The 20,545-nt window shown below is 35.5% G+C and overlaps 1 protein-coding gene across 1 annotated transcript; it reads right to left on the bottom strand.

The window, feature by feature from the left end:
* Positions 1 to 18,605: 18,605 nt before the first annotated feature.
* On the bottom strand, positions 18,606 to 20,158 carry LOC114823660 (uncharacterized). Its single transcript, XM_029099068.2, has 3 exons — positions 19,446 to 20,158; positions 19,116 to 19,295; positions 18,606 to 19,014 (listed from the first exon to the last, which is right to left on the bottom strand). Exons 1-3 carry the CDS (start codon positions 19,947 to 19,949, stop codon positions 18,766 to 18,768), a joined length of 933 nt encoding a protein of 310 aa, XP_028954901.1. The 5' UTR covers positions 19,950 to 20,158; the 3' UTR covers positions 18,606 to 18,765.
* Positions 20,159 to 20,545: the final 387 nt, after the last annotated feature.

Below are 20,545 nucleotides of genomic sequence, written 5' to 3'. Positions count from 1 at the left end.
TTAATAGGGATCAAGCTATTCGTAGTTCACCATTTCACTACACTCGAACATTCATCACATAAACCACTATGTCTCAACATAATACCACAATTCAATCATGTAGCACCTCAAGGAACATTTAACAAAGCATAATAATAATCTCTAGTCATCTCGTCATGCATCCATACATATGCATTCCAACACCATCCAATTATCACATCAATCAATAATTCATACAATACACCGAAATGCAGGGCTAGAGTGACACAGTTCGGCCGAAGCCTACATCTCAGAAGCTATCTCAAATGAATCAAATGATGCGATTTTGGACCACTCAACGAAATCCATCAACATCGGGTTCCGGACCACTCAACGGAACCAAGACACCAAAGAGGATTCTGGACCACTCAATGGAATCCAAGCCAGGATATGATTATGGACCACTCAATCGCGGAGTAGAAGGGATTTCGGACCTCTCAACGAAATCCAAATGGATACGATTCCGGACCACTCAACGGAATCGCGGAGTACAATGCATATCGAACCGCTCAATATTATCTAAGCTGGATACGATTCCGAACCACTCAATGGAATTGCGGATCACGAGGGATTCTAGACTTCTCAATGGAATCCAGACGGAGCAGGGAACTGGACCACTCAATGGAACCCTAACGGATACTCAGTTCCGGATCACTCAACGGAACCAAGTGGAGGGCCAAGGAAAATAACAATGGCTCAAAGAACAAGACATTAAACAAGTACTCAAAATACAAAGGCTCAAGAAAACAAGAAATGGAACAAAGCACAAGGTACACAATTAGAACAACTTAACGAATCGAGAAATAAAACAATGATACGATATGTGAAACAAGTCTCGAAGCAACAAACCCTATGGCAATGGGTTAATGGTCCATTACTAGCCCTCCCATTTCATCATATCATACCAACTATGCAAATCAACCACATTTCAAATATGCAAGTCAAATCACATATCACAATCATCATCAGTACACAAGCCAAATCATGTTTAGTAACCATAGGTCTATGGCTAAATATATAAAAATCACATTTAAATGGAAATCACATTTATAACCATTTCATATTCACGAACGATATTAATGTAAGAAATCAAGGTAAAAATCATATCACGTATAGTCAAGTCACTCTCTAACCAATGTAGGCGCACTAAACTTCATTTAGTATCCCATAGTACTAAATTTAATATTTAGAACGTTTCGAGACATGTTGACCAAAATTCAACTCTCGGTCAATGGTAGGGTCCACGATTGAAAGATCCGCATATTGGATTTCGGATCCGTAACTTTCTAAAATCCACATTATGCTTCTAGAACAACCTACTAAAATCTCATGGCTATCCGATGGTCGGATCTCCGCCAATTGCTAGAATTAGGTGGTGGTCAACAATTTGTTTTACTATCTAAGAAATCTAATTTAGGAAGGTCCGTACGTCAGATTCCTGATTCGTCAGTTCCAGCCATCCTCAAATATGACATTCTATAACACATTAAAGTTTGGTGACGATCCAATGGTCGGATCGTCGATTCAAATAATAATCAAGTGATGTACCTTAATCAACTAGGTTCACAATAATCAAATCACATACTGCGGGCATCAAGTATGAGATCAAGATATCAATTTAGCGTAAAATAACATCGGCAGCCCACTAGCCATGAGCCGTCGTGAGGCCACCCAGACTCGCCTGAAAATTCAATTATTTCAAAAAATTACCAAAATTCACGAAATTGTAGATCTCAATGAGTAGAGCAAGTTTCATACTTGTGGCCAATTTCAATTTGGCTAGGAAAAGCCTTAAATCGCTATGAACCTGCCAGAACCCTAAAATTTGGGTGTCCTCAATTCGACTCCTTAACAGCTCTGCGGCCCCAAAACTTGTTTGGGCTTTGCTTCAGGCCTTAAGAGGATACTATAGGTGGTGGTGATCAAAGGAATTTGTTTTAGATTTGGTGGATCGACATCTATGAACTTGCACACCCACCGGTGTGGTTTGCACAATTTCAAGGCCAATTTTCATATAATTTATGGTGGGATAGGTATAGGGAAGGTCATTGAACGTTTTTCAGGTGGTTTGGTAACATAGTTCGTCAGAAAAATCGACGAAAAACCACCGGAAGAGGTGAAAAAGGCCAGGTCGGGTCAGAAAAATTGAACCGGGTCGAAGGGGGTTCGGTTCCCTTCTTTCTCCCCTCCCTCATTTCCCCTATTTTCTTCTGTTTCTGATTGGTCCTTCTTCCCCCATCCTTTCTCTCTTTTCTCTCAATTCTCTTCTTTTCTTTTCATCTCAGCCATCCACGTGTCATCACAGATAATGGCTTCAGCAATCTAGAGCCTTCTAGATCAAGCCAAAATTACAAAAATATCCCTAACTTTAAATGTTAATAACTCTTTCGTTATAACTCCGTTTCATGGACGGTTTGCGCCCACGTATTTGTGAGATCGAGCTCTATTCAAAAATACAAAATTTGACCTTGAAAGGTCTACGGATTTTAAATAATTAATTTTCAAACTTCAAACTTCGTAACTAGTTTAATTAAAATCTAAATTCAAATAAATAAATCTAAATTCTTGAAAAATAATATAAAATATCCTTAATACAAATACGTAGTTTGCAAAAGTGAAATCCAGGAAAAGAATTTCACAATAAGTCTAGCTTTATACTTGGATATAGTCCCATATGCATTTCTTTTAATTTTGAAGACTCACTTGCATCCTACCAAATTCTTATTTGTAGGAAGAGGGACCAAAGACCAAGTACCCTGAGAATGCAAGGTTGGGAGTTCTTCTTCCATAACTGCACACCACACTGAGGATTTAAGAGCTGACTTACATGTTGATGGTTCCACCCGAGTTAAATCAACTGAGTTCTCATATGCAACTATTGAGAGAAACACTTTGGGCTTGAAGATGCCACTCTTGGATCTGATTTGCATAGCATGTGTATTCATAGGTGGTATAAAGAGAATAACTTGTAAACTTTCATATTGAAACTCAGATGATATCTTAATGCTGTCATGAGAGTTAGATCCAGATGACAAATTTGTAGCCACAAGGAAAATGGGAGGAACATATTGTGTTGAAGTTGTAGCAATGGATTCAGGAATTGGGTTTATAGGACCATGTGGAGATGATGGTATAATAGGTGACACAGGGACATGCATAGTAGATAAGGGTATAGTATATGCAGTTGATATGGGAACAACGAGATTATCATATATAACAGATGGCATGAGAACATATGAGGACATATGAGAAGAATGAGAAGAAGAATGAGATAAGCGTTTGGAAGATAACATGACATAAGGAAATTCACTCTCATCAAAGATGACATGCCTAGAGATATAAACCTTCTGTTGATTCACTTCATAGCATATGGAGCCTTTGTATCTGGAAGCATAGCCTAAAAAGAAACATTTTGTGGTTTTAGGTTATAACTTGGTACTATTATAAGGCTTTAACAATGGGAAACAAGAATAGCCAAAGATCCTGAGATGATTGATATCTGGAATATGTTTAAATAACAATTCAAATGGTGATTTGTGATTCAGTGTTGGAGATGGCATTCTGTTTATGAGATAGATAGCAACTTGATAAGCAAAAGACCAGAATTGTGGAGGCAATGAGGCAGTTTGCAAGAGGGTTATAACTGTTTCAACAATATGTCTATACTTTCTTTCAGCTAAATCATTTTGTTCAAGGGTATATGGGTAGGTAAGTTGTTGTTTAATACCCTTATTCAAAAGGAATTGTTAAAATGGCTTGCTAATGTTCACCTCCTCCATCACTTTGTAATGTTTTAACAGAAATGGCAAAGTGATTCAACACAAAGTTGTAAAAGGCAATAAAAGTTGAACAAACATCACTTTTATTGATTATAGGAAAGATCCAACAATATCTAGTGCACTCATCAATGAATGTCACATAGTATTTAAACCATTCTACAGAATTACATGGGGAATGACCGCAGACATCACTATGAATCATATCAAAGGGATGCATGGACTTAGAAGCAGAAGAAACAAATGACAATTTACAAAACTTTCCCTCTAGACATGTATGACACATCATAGACTTATCATTAGGTATAACAGAGACATTGCACTTTCTCAACATTGTAGACTTTATAGAATTGGATGGGTGACCTAATCTATTATGCCATAGACTTGAAGATACTTGTTGTCCAAGAAAAGCAGCTTGTACTTTGGGTTATGAAGAATGATGTGAGGCTGAGAGAGGAATAAGATATAATCCATTACTGCAAAGTCCCTTAAATAGGATCCTCACTGTGGCTTTGTCCTGGATCCAAAAACAGAAAGCATCATATATTAACCAGCAGTTATTATCCAAGCACAGTCTATGCATAGATAAGAGATTTTGAGTTAATCTAGGGACATATAGAACATAATTAAGTCTCAGTGGTTTAATAGGTGTATAAAGCATGAAGGAACCAATGTGGGAGATTGATAAACCTGCACCACCAGTAACTGTTGGAATGGTTTCATTTGAAGGGAATGGAGAGGCCAATGACAAGTTGTTAAGATCTACAGTCATATGAGATGTTGCCCCAGAATTAGTAAGCCACATTTGTTGAGGAGGAACATTAGGAGTAGGAGATGGAGCAACAATATGCATAGCTGACACTTGTTGAGATTGAATGTTTACATTTCTGAAGTGACAAAATCGGGCACTGTGATTCATTTTCCCACAAATTTGACAGCCTTCTGTGATATGATTTTCAGTATTTATGAATTTATGAGTAACAGCTAGATGTCCATATCTACCACAGATCTGACATTGAGTCTGGAAAAACCCTTGTGATCTTGGTAGAGATGTACTAAGAATACCAGGAGCATTATTACTGAAGTTACCAGACTTTGCATTGCCAAATTGAGACTGAGAATTATAGTACTGCTTGCCTTTACCCTTGTTTTTGTTGTAATTGGACTTATAGCTAGAACCATTAGACTGATAAAATTCTCCTTAAGAACTATATGAACCTTCATTTGAAGAATTACCAGGTTTAAAAGAACTCTCATAAAGCTGAGTATCTTCAAAGTGAGAAGACTTAGATGAACCAGACAGATTGCTGGCTACCATTGCAGAAAGGAAATGAGTGACAAGAACATTATCTATCATTGTTTCTTCAGCAAGCAACTGTGAGCGAAGATCCTTCATAGAAATAACATTCTCCCTACCCCTAATAATAGTTCTCAGTGTATTATATTCAAAATATAAACCATTAAGAGTCAAGATTACAATGTCATCATCATTATCATCATCATCATCATCATCAAATAGAACCTTAGCAGTAGCCAAGTAATCATGGGCTTCTTTAATGCATTGAAGATACAAAGAAATGGAATTTGTACCTTTCTTGATGTTCTGCAACTCAGATTTCATTTGAAAGATTGTGGCTCGAGTGACAATTGAGAACTGTTCTCTAAGACAAACCCACAAATCTCGAGCACTAGTGCTACCTATAGCATAAGAAATTGTAGAATGAGACAATGTGGCAGTAATGAGTTGCATGAGAGCCCGATCATGCATCTTCCAAATCTTGTACTGATCACTATCAATTCTTAGAGTAGAATCACTGGAAGACATAGTGGAGTCACTCGAATGTTGTGAATCAAATCTCGGAGGACAAGGGTTTGTACCATCCACAAAACTCATAATACTATTGGAATAAATCAATATTTAGGGAAAAAAAGGAATGTAAATCTTTTGTAATTATTAGAGTCATGTTTTAGGAAGGATATTGTGTCCTTTATTTTGTTTCCTTTTGTAACAAGGATTGAATGTACCTTTTATTAAGAATTGTGGAATATAGAAAAGTTAACCCGTAAAATTCTATTTGGCATAAGAGCCTAGTTGCCGTAACCCTAGAAACTGTAAAACGATATTTTTCTTCCGCTGCTGTGCTTGTCTGACTTGTTCCTGCGCTGCCTCTTGCCAAAATCAGTCAAGCCGTGATTGTTGGAATTATAGCAGGCTTGTTCTACTGCTGCCGTGCCTATTGAAATTGTTGCAGCTTTGTTTTGCTGCTACCGTAAGTTGTGTTTTATCAAATACCGTGGGTGATACAATTGATGTGCAATTGTAAGTAGCAATTGCAGCATTGCCATTTTTATAATTGTTGCCGTGTGCTCTGCTTTCTGGTTTTCTAGTTGTCATGCATCAACAATCACAGAAGCTCTTAGTGGCGTGCTGCTGTTATAATGTTGCTACTGTCCGTATGTTATTATATTGGTTTTGCTGAGTATTTACAAGTTTTATCCGTGGAGTCTACTGCAATTGGATATTGGTGTGATTGCCGGGAGAATATTCTATTGCAAGTAGTTCTCGTGTACTATTACGATGATGAATACAGGTTGGATTTTGGATTCTGGTGCAATGGATCATATGACGTATAATAGAACTTTGTTTCAATCCATGAAAGATTCTCATAGAAAGTGTATGGTAACTGCCAATGGTACTACTGCTGTTGTTGTTGGAGCGGGAACAGTGTCTCTTACACCCTTTCTTTCGTTACATAATTGTTTATTGGTTCCGTCATTGTCCCATCACTTATTGTCTGTACCTCAAGTCACTAAACAATTGGATTGTGTTGTAGTAATGTATCCTTAATTTTGCTTGCTTCAGGATATTCAAACAAAGGAGATCATTGGGTGTGGCACTAAGAGAGAGATGCTATATTATGTGGATGACGTGATTGCTTGAAGAGCTAATTTGGTTCATTCGTCATGTAATAGTAATCTACAAAAGGTATTGTTATTGCATCGTCGTTTGAGGCATGCATCGTTTGGTTATTTGAAACATATATTACATGATTTGTTTAGTGGTATTGAAGACTCAAAATTGAAATGTGAAGCATGTATTTTACCTAAATGTCATCGTGCTTCATTCCCTCGAAGTATGAATAGAAGATCTTTTCCATTTGCACTAGTACACTCTGATGTGTGGGGGCCTTCCCCTGTTAGTACTACTTCGGGAATTAGGTGGTTTGTTACTTTCGTGGATGATTGCACTCGTATGACATGGTTGTATATGTTGAAAAATAAAAGTGAGGTTTGTGATGTGTTTTGTCTGTTTCAACAGATGGTTAAAACTCAGTAGTCTTTTAATATTAAAGTTTTGCATTCTGACGGAGAGTACATAAATTCTGAGTTATCTTGGTTTTTACAAGATTGTGGAATTATTCATCAAACTATCTGTCCGCATACTCCACAACATAATGGGGTTGCTGAGAGAAAGAATCGTCATATCTTGGAAACTGCTCGTGCCTTACTTATTGGTGCGTCCATGACTAAACATTTTTGGCCTGAAGCCGTTACCTATGCCGTGTATGTGATTAACGGTATGCCATCTCGGGTTATAGAATTCTGTACACCTCTTCAAGTATTGACAGAACATCCTGTAGTATCCACTAATACCCTTACTCCTCGTGTGTTTGGATGTGTAGCATATGTTCATATTCACAAGATTCATCGTAGCAAATTGGATCCATGTGCCATTCGGTGCATTTTTGTTGGGTTTGCCTCCCAACAGAAAAGGGTATAAGTGTTATCATCTTGAAACTTGACATATGTATGTGACTATGAATGTTACTTTTTATGAATCAGAGTATTTTTATTCTTCGATTCCATCACCTTCAGATCACCAAGGGGAGAACACTAGTGGTGATCAAGTTGATCTTGGGTGGTTAGAGGTACCAGAGGATGTGACATGTAGTTTAGGAGGAGCATGTGTTGACGACAAGAATGAAAATGGGACACCAGTCTCTTGGCAAGAAACTACCGAGAATGATATGGGCCTTCAGCTGCTACCTGTCGAGACAAGTGCAAGCTTTCAGCAAGGTCCTGCCAAGAAAGCTATAATAATACAAAAACCTACTGCCGAACCTAGTACTTCAGGGGAAGAAGTGCCGCCTACAAAACCCACATCACCTTCTCTCTCTAGCTCGATAGTGCCACCCAATGTGTCTACTCTGAATATCCTAGAGGTAAGTACTACAAATGCTCATGTAACTAATCCAAATAATGATGTCAGTGCGTATAAGTTGTCGCTAAGGCAAAATCGTGGTGTTCCTCCTGAAGGAAAAGTAAAGTATCCAATAGCAAATTATGTGTCATGCAAGAACCTTACACCGGAACGCCAAGCCTGGGTAAATAATGTGGAAGCAATCCAAGCACCAACCCGAGTTGAGGAGGCCTTGAAGGATACTAAATGGGCTGCTGCAATGGATGAAGAAATGATTGCATTACACAAGAATAATACATGGGAGGTAACAGAGCTATCTAAAGGAAAGAAACCGGTTGGGTGTAGATGGGTCTTTACGATCAAGTACAAGGCAGACAGATTGGTAGATAGGTATAAAGCAAGGTTAGTAGCAAAGAGTTATACTCAAACTTTTGGTGTTGATTATCAGGAAACTTTTTCTCCAGTAGCGAAGATGAATACAGTACGAGTTCTGATTTCTTTAGCTGGAAATTTGAATTGGCCACTGAAACAGTTTGATGTGAAAAATGCTTTTCTTCATGGGCACTTGGAAGAAGAGGTATATATGGATTTTCCTCTGGGGTACAATGCCTGAGGGAAAACCGAAGTATGTAGGTTGCGAAAGTCACTTTACGGACTTAAGCAATCACCTTGTGCATGGTTTGGTAGATTTACTCAAGTTATGAGGAGGATTGGGTATTATCAAAGTCACTCAGATCATACATTATTTGTGAAGCGGAGAAGTGGTAAAGTGACGACCTTAATTATTTATGTGGATGACATGATAATAACGGGTGATGATTCTGAAGAGATGATGAAGTTAGAACGAAACCTTCAGCCGAGTTCGAGATGAAGAATTTGGGAGATTTGAAATATTTCTTGGCGTGGAAGTCGCTCGGTCATCTAGAGGTATTTTCTTGTCTCAACGTAAATATGTTAAGTAAAAGAAACAGGTATGCTAGGATGTAAACATGTGGACACTCCCATCGTAGAGAAACATTATTTGGGGATTTATCCAAATAAGGAACCAGTTGACAGAGGTAGATATCAAAGACTAGTGGGGAGGCTGATTTATTTATCTTACACTCGTCCGGATATTGCCTATGCCGTAAGTGTGGTAAGTCAATTAGGCACTCACCTAGTGTGGATCATATGGCGGCGGTAATGAGAATCTTGGCATATTTGAAGTCTGCCTCGGGTAAAGGAATTTTGTATGAATGTTATGGACATATGAGGATGAGGGATTTACTGATGTTGATTAGGCAGGTGATGTGACTGATAGAAGGTCTACATCTGAGTATTTTACATTTGTTGGAGGTAATTTGGTTATGTGGCGGAGCAAGAAGCGGAATGTGGTATCACGGTCTTCTGCCGAAGCCGAGTATAGGGGTATGGCACATGGTGTGTGTGAGATTCTTTGGCTACAAAAATTGCTTTGGAGTCTCGGTTTTAAACAGAATAAGGCTATGAAGTTGTATTGTGATAATAAGTTAGCTTGAGAAATTGCCGAGACTCCAAAGCTAACTTATTGAAGATATAACTTATTCTCTAAGCTATTAGCTAGATATATATACCTAACAAGGTTGCTTACTCCCTAAGCTATTATAAGAATTACAAAATGCTTACACTTGTCATAATTACAACCACAAGATCACAAGCTGTTAGGCTTGGTACACTGTTATCACGGTTTACCTCAGTTGATGACAATTAATACGACACGACCAACTTGCTAGACTCTTTTTCCTGGCTGAGAAAAGCTAATGTTTACAGATGCCAGTCTAATCAATATCTTTGTGCCAAGTATAAGGGGAGGATTGAATAATCCAGACACGTTCGAGATATGGCAATGCCAGTCACTACAATTGGTAGGTCAACTGAAATCTTTTGAGAAAACATCTACCAATCAGTTGACAACTTTTTAGTGTCCAAATCTAGATTTAGTAGAGATCGATTCGTGTGAGTGCTTGAATAATATCTTTCCAACCTCGGTGGCCAAAGGTCTACAGAAACTGACAAAGTTGAGTGTTGAGAATTGTGGGGTGGAGGAAGGAAGTTGTTTTATTTACACTCTACATATTATTAAACAAACTCACATGATTATCAAGTGAATGGATCAAATTTGTTGTTTCAATTCAAATTATATCTTATGTTTGGTTTGGTGATTAATCCCGTAAAACTTTGGTGGACGATCCATTTCTTCTCCTCCATCACTTGGCGATGGATCCCATGGCAATTGTATTTCCAAAATATAAACATGTAAGTCTGTTTTTTCTTTTTTTAACATCAAAATAAGTTTCACTGGTGGAGCAAATTTTTTTATTTTTAAGAAACACACCTTCCTTTTACTAAAGTACAAAATGACACCTTCATTTCCTAATACAAACACATTCACCATTTGAATGCTCAATATTTCAAGAGCTAGTGATGGAGAAAAAAGTGGTCGTCCACCAAATTTTCATGGGATCGATCACCAAATTAAATATGAGATGTAATTTGAATTGAAATGACAAATTTGACCCTTACACATGATAGTCACGTGAATTTGTTTAATAAAAGATTAACGGGAGTTTGGGTTTGAACTCAAATTGCTAACATGACTCATAAGTCAGAATGAGGGTTTAATTAACAACTTTTTCACTATAAAAGTCACGTTGAAAATGCTGTGTCACCACGGGAATCATGAAAAAATTTGGCCAAATTATTTTATATAGAATTGGAATCAGGAACTCAACCCCATATTTTGATTTTTTTTCCCTTAATTTTCAATATGTCTTATTAATTATACTTGATTCAAATCAAGACATGATTGATTGACAAGTCTATTGGCAATTTAAGAAAAGAGATCATTTCCAGATCTCTTCCACCAAATTCATCAATCCGGATCCTTGAAATTTGATCAAATGGCTAAAGTTATTATAATTTTTAAAGGACCTCTCTGTTTTTAGCTGTTTGATCAAATTTTAAGGGTCCGAATTGGTGGATTTGATGGATTTGGTGGAAGGGATCGGAGAGGATCCCTTTCCGCAATTTAACATGCCTATTGAAAGTAAAGTGAGTATATAATAAAAATATTCGACGTGGCAAATGATGAAAGTGAAGTGGCACATAGCATCAAAGTAAAAATTTACCTATGCATTTACAAATGCTTTTAAACTATGTATTATGGTGTCATCACTTGGAATAAACAGGTGCAAGGAAAAAACTTTGGTGTGCAAAAATCATTTTTCTTTTTCCTTTTGGCAAAAGTACGTTGAGCAATAAAGTTTGGGAGGCCGAACCGTGGAAGAATATGAAAGGATTAGGGGGGGGGGGGGAAATCCTGTTTTGAATGTTATATTCTTCTCTTGCGCTTATGCTCTTTTGCTTTGCAGAACTCTAATTTAATTCATTTTAGATGAAAGGCACACACTACTGTATGTACATATAAATTTAAAAAAAATATGGCGGCCAATAAGAATATATGACTCGTTTTGTACACATGATTTCATTAGAATGGAGAGCCAAATTTAAAGGTATATTGAATAGACTGTTTCGGTTCAGTGAACAAGAAAAATTCTAAAAAACAATTGTTTGATATGGTATTAAAGTGGGCAAAGGCCGAATTATATTACTACACTTAAAAAGTAGAAGATCAATGGCTGATGTATAAATAGGTTGCAAGTGTGAGAAGGCCTTTTGACGAATGTAGAAAGTCTGACATCGAAAACTTGACAATGACTTAACAATATAATGACAGGTTCTACTACTAATTGTTATACTGTTGATCTTTGGTTATAGAACCTCACACTTAGTGTATAGTATACATATGGTTAAATGCAAATTAAATACGGCATGAGTGTGATTAATTAGTAGTGCGTTGTCTCTCTAAAATTTTAGTAGTGCGTTGTCTCTCTAAAATTTTTGAGTAATGCTAAGTAGACCAACTTTTTTAGATTAAATTTGCAAACCATGATGTGTTATTAATAAAAAATAATTACGTTAATCGATGTTTAAGTAATAAGCCAATTATCAACAACTACATCGTATGATTTACAAAATTTAATCTAAAATTTGATCTCCCTAACATTACCCAAAATTTTAACGTCTATCCCTGCTACCGTATCAGCCAACCCCTTCCAGGCCACATCCACCACCACCATTTCAGAAACAACGATCTCATGGCAAACTTTTCTGCCTTTATGCGCACTGGCAGAATTTCAAATTAGAAAAGAATTGGATATCCTTTTTAGCATCCGAATAGGCCACTCCATCAAGGATAAGTCTCTTACTTAGAGATTTCTGGTCTCCACTCCACATTCCAATAAATCATGTGCGATCGTAATGTCAAAAGAACTTAAAGCCAAAGAGCTTGAATTGAGCAACAATCGAAAGTAAAGATTTATGACAATACAAAATGGTTGAAATCCACTCTGAATCTGATCAGTCAATAAAAATTAACAACGCATATCAACGTAAGGCTTCAATATAATAGCATGAACAAACTTCTGAAAAACATCAAAACTGTTTTCTTTGTTGAACTAGTTTAGTCTTCCTCGAAGTCTTCTCCGAGAAGCATACTTCTGAAAAACATCAAAACTGTTTTCTTTGTTGAACTAGTTTACTCCCTATTGTATTTCATCTATCAGCACTATATCATATACGAGAAGCATACAACAATAGATATCATCTTACGTATGTCCTGTTAACTCATCCATTACCAAAGCAAAAAGGTAAGGACTTAAAACTGAGTTTTGATGTAACCGTATGGTTATGGGAAAGCTTTCACATTGTCCTTCATGAGTTCTTAATGTAAGTCTTTGCTTCATCATATACATCCTTTATTGTTTGGATATATGCTACTCGTATTCCTTTCTTCTCCAGAATCATTCAAAGAATTTCTCTTGGGATCATACCATACGTTTTTTTTTTCCAAATCTATAAAGACCATGTTCAAATTATTTTGCATATTTTTATATTGTTTCATCGATCTTTGCAAGAGATAGATTGCCTTCGTAGTATTGTTGGAGCAATATTAGAAAATATGAAAATCATAAAAAAAATCACAACATCTTCTATTTCCAATATCTAGCCACTGCTTTATGAGAATTGTCATATTTTCTAATTATTGCATAAGTAAATTCTGTCTTTAGATTGTTGGAGCAATATTAGAAAATATGAAAATCATAAAAAAAATCACAACATCAATAGTAAATATGAAAATCATAAAAACAACTAGAGATAAAGTTAGGAAAACTGACAAACTTTGAAGATTGAGGCTTGCATAAATGCAATGTCCTAAAGACAGAATTTCGCCCCTACTCTTGTGCTTGTAGTTCGGTAGGCGTCCGTCTCCCAGGATTTAACAATCTATAATCCGAAGTCAAAGCACTTCAATCTTCGGACTCTGGCGAACTTCATATATTCTGTATTCTCAAGACACGACTCGGATTTCTACTAAGACATTGGAAAAAAACTCTTCTCTTTATTCTGTTAGACAGGTGGGATGCTTGAGTTTATATATAACTCAAGCCACCCTTTTTGAAACAATATGACTGTTGTCTAAAGTTTCAACGAACAGATACAACTTATGAATTTGAATTCAACTATGACACATGACTCTTATTTTCCATTCATACAAAAATTAAATATTATAATATTAATTATAATATATAATTTCCAACAATCCCCCACATGAATGAAAAATTAGGAAGAAATTGAGAGTATAGGCGGACAAGAGATGCATCGGGAGAGGTGTTTTTTGGACTTGAACCTACCCTAGTGAATACTTATCGGATTTACTTGGTGACGCAGTGAATATAGAATCTTGAACTGTTCACCGCAGTAGTAAATCGAGACAATAAGCAACACACATCACTAATCCTAATATATTCCGATTCATACGATTGTGTTCATTTTGGTCCTGAACAAATCCCGGATTCATGAGAGCTTTAGAGAAGTTAGCCATCTCATTCTCATAGAAGCGACCCAATTTTACTCTCACATAGGTGACCACTGATTAAGAATAGTCTGTCCTATTCCTCTTATGTATAAGATATCATTGTCATTAAGTATAAATATACACCCTAAAACGTCTGCAGACAACACACTTCTTCCATCATAGGAATGAGGTATGTAGTGTGTTAACTTCTTTGAATCATGTCCAACCAGTTTGCCTATTGAACTTAGACCATGGGATCTCCAATCAACTAAGTTAGGTTTCCGCTCGGCTGATTCATTAGTTATGTTGACTTTAGCCTCATTCCCCTCGATGATCAACTTACTCTCTAGTCTAACCTTTAATAGTTGGACCCACTACTAGGTTGACTATCTTTAATGGTGTGCACAATCCATCTTATGAAATTGTATTTTATATGAGAGTAGTTGTTTGACATTGTTTGAAATGTCAAGTCCTCAAAATTATATTAGGACTTAAGTACTATGTAATTTGCTAGGAAATAGACTTCCCCCACATTTAAGGTATTTGAAAGAAGGTCTCTAACCTTATCATACCTTAAACAATTAATCATTACAAGAGATGACATTTTGATTGTCGCACTCAATTAGCAAATTACATTTCCATTCTTCTTATGCATATCTCATATCTAAAAGATAAATAAGCGACCCCCACAATTCTTTCATAATTGTGGTTTCTTTTAATGCTATCATTAAATTGATCACATTTTCCACTTTAAGAAGTAATGAACAACTAAGATAGACTTTATCTATCTTTTTAGGCCTTCATGCCTCACTAGAAATTATGAGAAAATCACTTCTTGGCTTTCATTCTTTCCTTACTATGACTAACATGCATGACCCAATGGCCATGTCCAATCATATGCCTACTTAGTAAGCATCATTATGTTGAATTCAAATCTGCAAAATGTCTTTTACATTTTCAATATGATCTTGTCCTTTTTTTTTTTTTTAAAAGACCCCCACACTTTCATGATTATTTCTTTATATTAATATCACTTTAAATGACACTCAATATCATCATGGGCCTCTTGTAATTTATAAATATATCACTTCGAAGAAAGCAAATAAATGATTTTGCAACATTATTATCACTATATGATAATACATCTAGTCGTCATTTTATTAAGACGAAAGTAACTCATCCATAATGAGTTCAATCTCTATGATTTGAATATGGTATTGTGTATTGTTATCACAAACGCGTTCTTACCATGAACAATCATGATATAACAAACTCATTGGTTGTCCTTGCTTACCAAATAAGCTATATCGCATCTTCTGCAAATGTACAAAAGAACTGTACAAGACCCCCACACTCTCGGTATCTTATTCTTTTCAACCGAATTGGCAGTTGGCTTCATCCATGGCTAACATGGTCATTGCGCGCAAGATTCTTTATGATGCTTGTCATAGTAGTAATTAACTGCATTCTTTGCTAGTACCAATTAACGGCCTGAAACTGTTTCTTTTTAGCAGTAACACAAATCTCTGATAGACAATATTATCATCTTCTTGTAATAATGATGACAACATTAATTATATCCATTTTGTGCAAATAGAACACTAAATCAAAACACCGCTTCAAACAATATTGCAGTTGCTTTAATTTGTTCATGTCTCTTCATTTTACCAACTACTATTGGTAATCATTTGGCATGGAATTCTTGTCCAAAACACCAATTCCCAGGTTTTGATCTTGGAAAGCAACTTGCAAACCCATCAAGAACCCTGAGCGGTTTCTAAGTTCCTTCATCAACGCAAATATGTCTCGCATATTTATAGGAACTTCTCATTTATACATCATACAGATAATAAACTAATTTAAAAAACCACATGTTCTTATCCACATTTTAATAGCGATGTCTATTTTTCCAAAAGAAGGAATTGAAAACACCGATAGTTAGTTATTTAAATTGAATTGCATATATGTATAACTGGTCGACATGTATTTCATAGAAACATGCATGTATCCTAGAATCATACTTGTTCTAGATTAATGCATAAATTATAACTTTATAATCCTAGATTATAATGCATAATCCTCGTGGCCTGTGTATATGCATGTAATTTTTTCCAGAAGATAGTGCATGCACAAAATGAAAAAGGAACTATTATGCATAAACCAAATGCAGTTCAACGCCTTAATTAATTTTGTAATGTATCATCATACCTTACGACATCAAAGAATAATTAGCAATCACATACTATTGTCAACCCAATTTCATATCATGCAATTCTAACTACCAATTTCACAAGACTTATTTTGTAGTATGATATTTATCATCAATAATTCCCAAAACGAACTTTTGTTGTTTTGTATACTATATATACAATCTACAACCCATCATCTAGCCCAATGATCAAATTAAATATTTCTATTGAAATTGGGAAGATTCATGTCTCAGTTTCATCATTAGATGTAGTGATCTTCCTTCTTGAAGAAGGCTAGGGTCTACGTCAAACACAACATATTCTATTTCCAATATCTAGCCACTGCTTTATGAGAATTGTCATATTTTCTAATTATTGCATAAGTAAATTCTGTCTTTAGATTGTTGGAGCAATATTAGAAAATATGAAAATCATAAAAAAAATCACAACATCAATAGTAAATATGAAAATCATAAAAACAACTAGAGATAAAGTTAGGAAAACTGACAAACTTTGAAGATTGAGGCTTGCATAAATGCAATCTCCTAAAGACAGAATTTCGCCCCTACTCTTGTGCTTGTAGTTCGGTAGGCGTCCGTCTCCTAGGATTCAACAATCTATAATCCGAAGTCAAAGCACTTCAATCTTCGGACTTTGGCGAACTTCATATATTCTGTACTCTCAAGACACGACTCGGATTTCTACTAAGACATTGGAAAAAACTCTTCTCTTCATTCTGTTAGACAGGTGGGATGCTTGAGTTTATATATAACTCAAGCCACCCTTTCTGAAACAATATGACTGTTGTCTAAAGTTTCAACGAACAGATACAACTTATGAATTTGAATTCAACTATGACACATGACTCTTATTTTCCATTCATACAAAAATTAAATATTATAATATTAATTATAATATATAATTTCCAACAGTCGCGCGTCCTGACATGAACCCGAATTGATTGTCTAAAACCAGTGTCTCTTACCTTAGTCTATGCTCTATTACTCTCTCTCAAAACTTCATTATATGACTCATTAACTTAATACCTCTATAGTTCATGCAATTTTATATGTCACCCTTATTCTTGTAAATCGACATCACACGGTTATAAAATTATAGTGTATATATTGAATTGGGATCTGACTCCATCCCATATTTTATATTGTTTTTCCAATACACAATATATCTTATTAATTATACTTGATTCAAACCAAAACATGATCCATGGACAAGTCTATTGGCAATTTAACATGCGTATTGAAAGTAAGGTGAGTGTATAATAAAAATATTTAACATGGCAAATGATGAAAGTAAAGTAGCAAATCAACCCTCAAAGTAAAAATTTACCTAATTCATTTAGGTAAATGCTCTTACATTGTGTATTACGGTGTCACCTAGAAATAAACAAGAGTGCATGGTGGGTGAATTTTTTTTTTCTTTGGCAAAATTGAAGTGTATAAAAGCAATGAGCAATAAGGATTATAGTAGCCTTAGAGCATCTTCAAAGGAGATGTTAAAAGGTCCACATCAGTAATAACGGTAAAAAAAAAGGCATCACTGGTGTTTTTCAACCGAAATGCCAATTCTTATGTGACATGACATGGAATGGTAGCAAAATGAGTTGCTATCAAATTTGACAGCAGCTTCAAATATATTTTTAGTGGGTAATAAATGTTTTTTATAATTTTTGTTTTAAAAATACTAACAATTATGAAAAGTAAATAATACAATTAACAATGGTTTAAATTTGACATATCGAGTTGAGAACAAAATTTACAAAAAGATCATTATGACACATAAGAGCATCTCCAAGGGAGATGTCGAAACTATCACATAGATTTACAATAGTAAAAAATGGCAGCAAACCCTTTCCAACCGAGCTTTCAGTTTCCTACATGGCCCTGAGTCATCTGAAGGTAAGGTCTTTTGCTGTCAAATTTAACAGCAGGTATCAAATTTATTTAATAATTTTTTAATAATTGTGAAGCAATAGTTAATAAATGTTATTTGTATTCCAAGAATTTGATTGGTTATCTCGATAATTGGACCCCACAAAGAGATAAAAAATAAATAAATTATAGAATGGCATTATTATTTAACATATCGAGTGGTGAAAAAATTATACAAAACGTCAAACTACCACATAAGCCATCAAATTTCATTTTGATGTTTTAAATTTGACATCAAAACATATATTCTTCTCATGCCAACCTTTTATGCCCTTTTGGTTTGCAAACTCTAAATTTAATTGATACAAGATATTTGAAAGAGAAATGTAAAAGAAAAGGAGAAAATGTGAGTTTCTTTTTTTGTATTTTAATGAGAGATGCTATGATAACATGTGAGTGATGTTTGAAGAAAAACAAAATTTGGTCTGTGCAAAACTAAATAACCACCTATAACTTTATTTTGTGAAAGAAGATAAAATTGTCTTTTCGCCTTATTTTATAGGTAATTTAAATGAGAATTATTATTGACACTCCAAATCTCATTTTACACTCCAAACTTTCAATAGGTAGAAAGAAAAATACACTTATAAGGAGTGTAGAATGAGATTTTTAAAGTGTTTATTTCCATTTAAAATTTACGGTTTCAACATTATAAAATGAAACAAAGTTATGAAAAACATCAAAACAACTTGGTTATCTAGCTGTCTTCCTTGAAGATCACTGTGGCCTTGGACATCATCTTACTTTCATTTAGCTTCTGTACAGCATCAGATTGCTCGGGTAAATGAATTATGGTCATTTGCTCCAGCTTCTCGGCATTCTCGAGTATATACCTTGCAAACTCAATCCCATTCGACCCACTGGAAAGCGCTATGGTAACCTCCTCAGTTTGATGAATAAATTCCAGATGCTGGAGCTTCCAGTGTTCTACATCAAACCTAGATGCCTGGAAAAGCAAAATGTCAACAAGCAACCCAATTGATATATTTCAAACGATAAGAAACCATACAAATTCTTTAGAATGAAAAACGTAGACTAAACCCTTACATCAGATTTGGTGTCACGACTTGAGTGATAACCTACGTATAAAGTACACAAATTGGGCATTCCTCTTAAAAGAGAGACCAATGCAGGAACGAGCTCATCAGAAAAGCTCCGAATATCCATTTCCAAATACGAAAGGTTATTGAATCGAGCTTGTGTAGATCCTCCTTCGCTGAACAAAGCCTGCAATGACATAAAATGGGAAACGTATATCATGTTTCTCAATTCACATTTTATCCTATCAAGTATCAAGTGAGAAATAAAGATTAGTCAGGTTAAAATATATAGGTCTGAACAGTAAAATTCAGAATGAAGGATTGTCGTTCTCAGTACCTTAATGGTTGCTTCATTTATAACAAGATATTCAACCCTGTGCATACTGCAAAAAACCTTTAACAGGTTGTCAAAGTCATCTGCTTTAGGCTCCAGAAACATAGATGCTTCTTCTACACATTCTAATTTTCCCAGGTTTGCTTTCTTCATCACATTCCCCCTCCAAAACAAATATTTAAGTTTTGGAGCAAAAATATTTAACGATTTGCCTTTAGACGAACGGAATCTCCAGGAAACGCGTATGGTTTCAAGTTTCTCACCTGAGATGTTAAGATGGATTGGAGTACAAAAGCCGTCATATAGTTCAAATTTTTCCAAGGACGAGCTTTCAATGGTGATATTTTTTATGCGACCAAGACCGCAAAGAATTAATTCCTTGATGGATTTGCAGGAACATGAGATCCACTTGAAAAACCCCTCATCTTTTATTTCTACATTCATCAACTCCAAGTATTCAAGGTTGGAGGAAAAAGCAACCGAAGGTGTTTTAACAACGGAAGGCATATTAATCACCAGAGACTTCAAAGTTTCACAAAGGAAGATACTAAAGGGAAATGCTAACTTTTCATCCAAAAATATATCAAGGACTTCAACATTACACCTCACTGCATTGTGAATTAAATTGACTATTCGAAAATTCTCATTTACACAGAAGCATGGTGTTCGATCTCTATTTTTGATTAAGTGACCAGTCCAAAACAGACGAAAGTACTTTATCTTATTATCCCCACGTTTAAGCAAGAACCTATCCAATGAACTCAACAACTTCAACCTAAACTCACATGTAAAGTGGCTGGAACCCTTGGGTGTTCTCTTCGGTAATAAATCACCGAAATCCAATGACGGAGTTGACAGATAAAGTTCTATGCATCTTTTGGACGTAATGCTGAAACAAGTGAGGTCCCTTATATTAAGGAAGGAAAGGATGTGATGAGTAACTCCAATCGGGAGATCACTGAATCTATCTACCATAGTCATACTCTCACTACGACTTGCAGTAGCCAATGTGTTATTCAATTGAACACTGAAACATCAATTAACCAAAACGAAAATTCTGAAATTAATAAGCTGTTTCGAAGTACCTAATCGCATAAAGCCAG

This window comes from Malus domestica, chromosome 12 (assembly GCF_042453785.1).
Source record: "Malus domestica chromosome 12, GDT2T_hap1".
NCBI lineage: Eukaryota > Viridiplantae > Streptophyta > Magnoliopsida > Rosales > Rosaceae > Malus > Malus domestica.
Note: the sequence above shows the minus strand (reverse complement) of the source record. Positions and strands in the feature narration are given on the sequence as shown.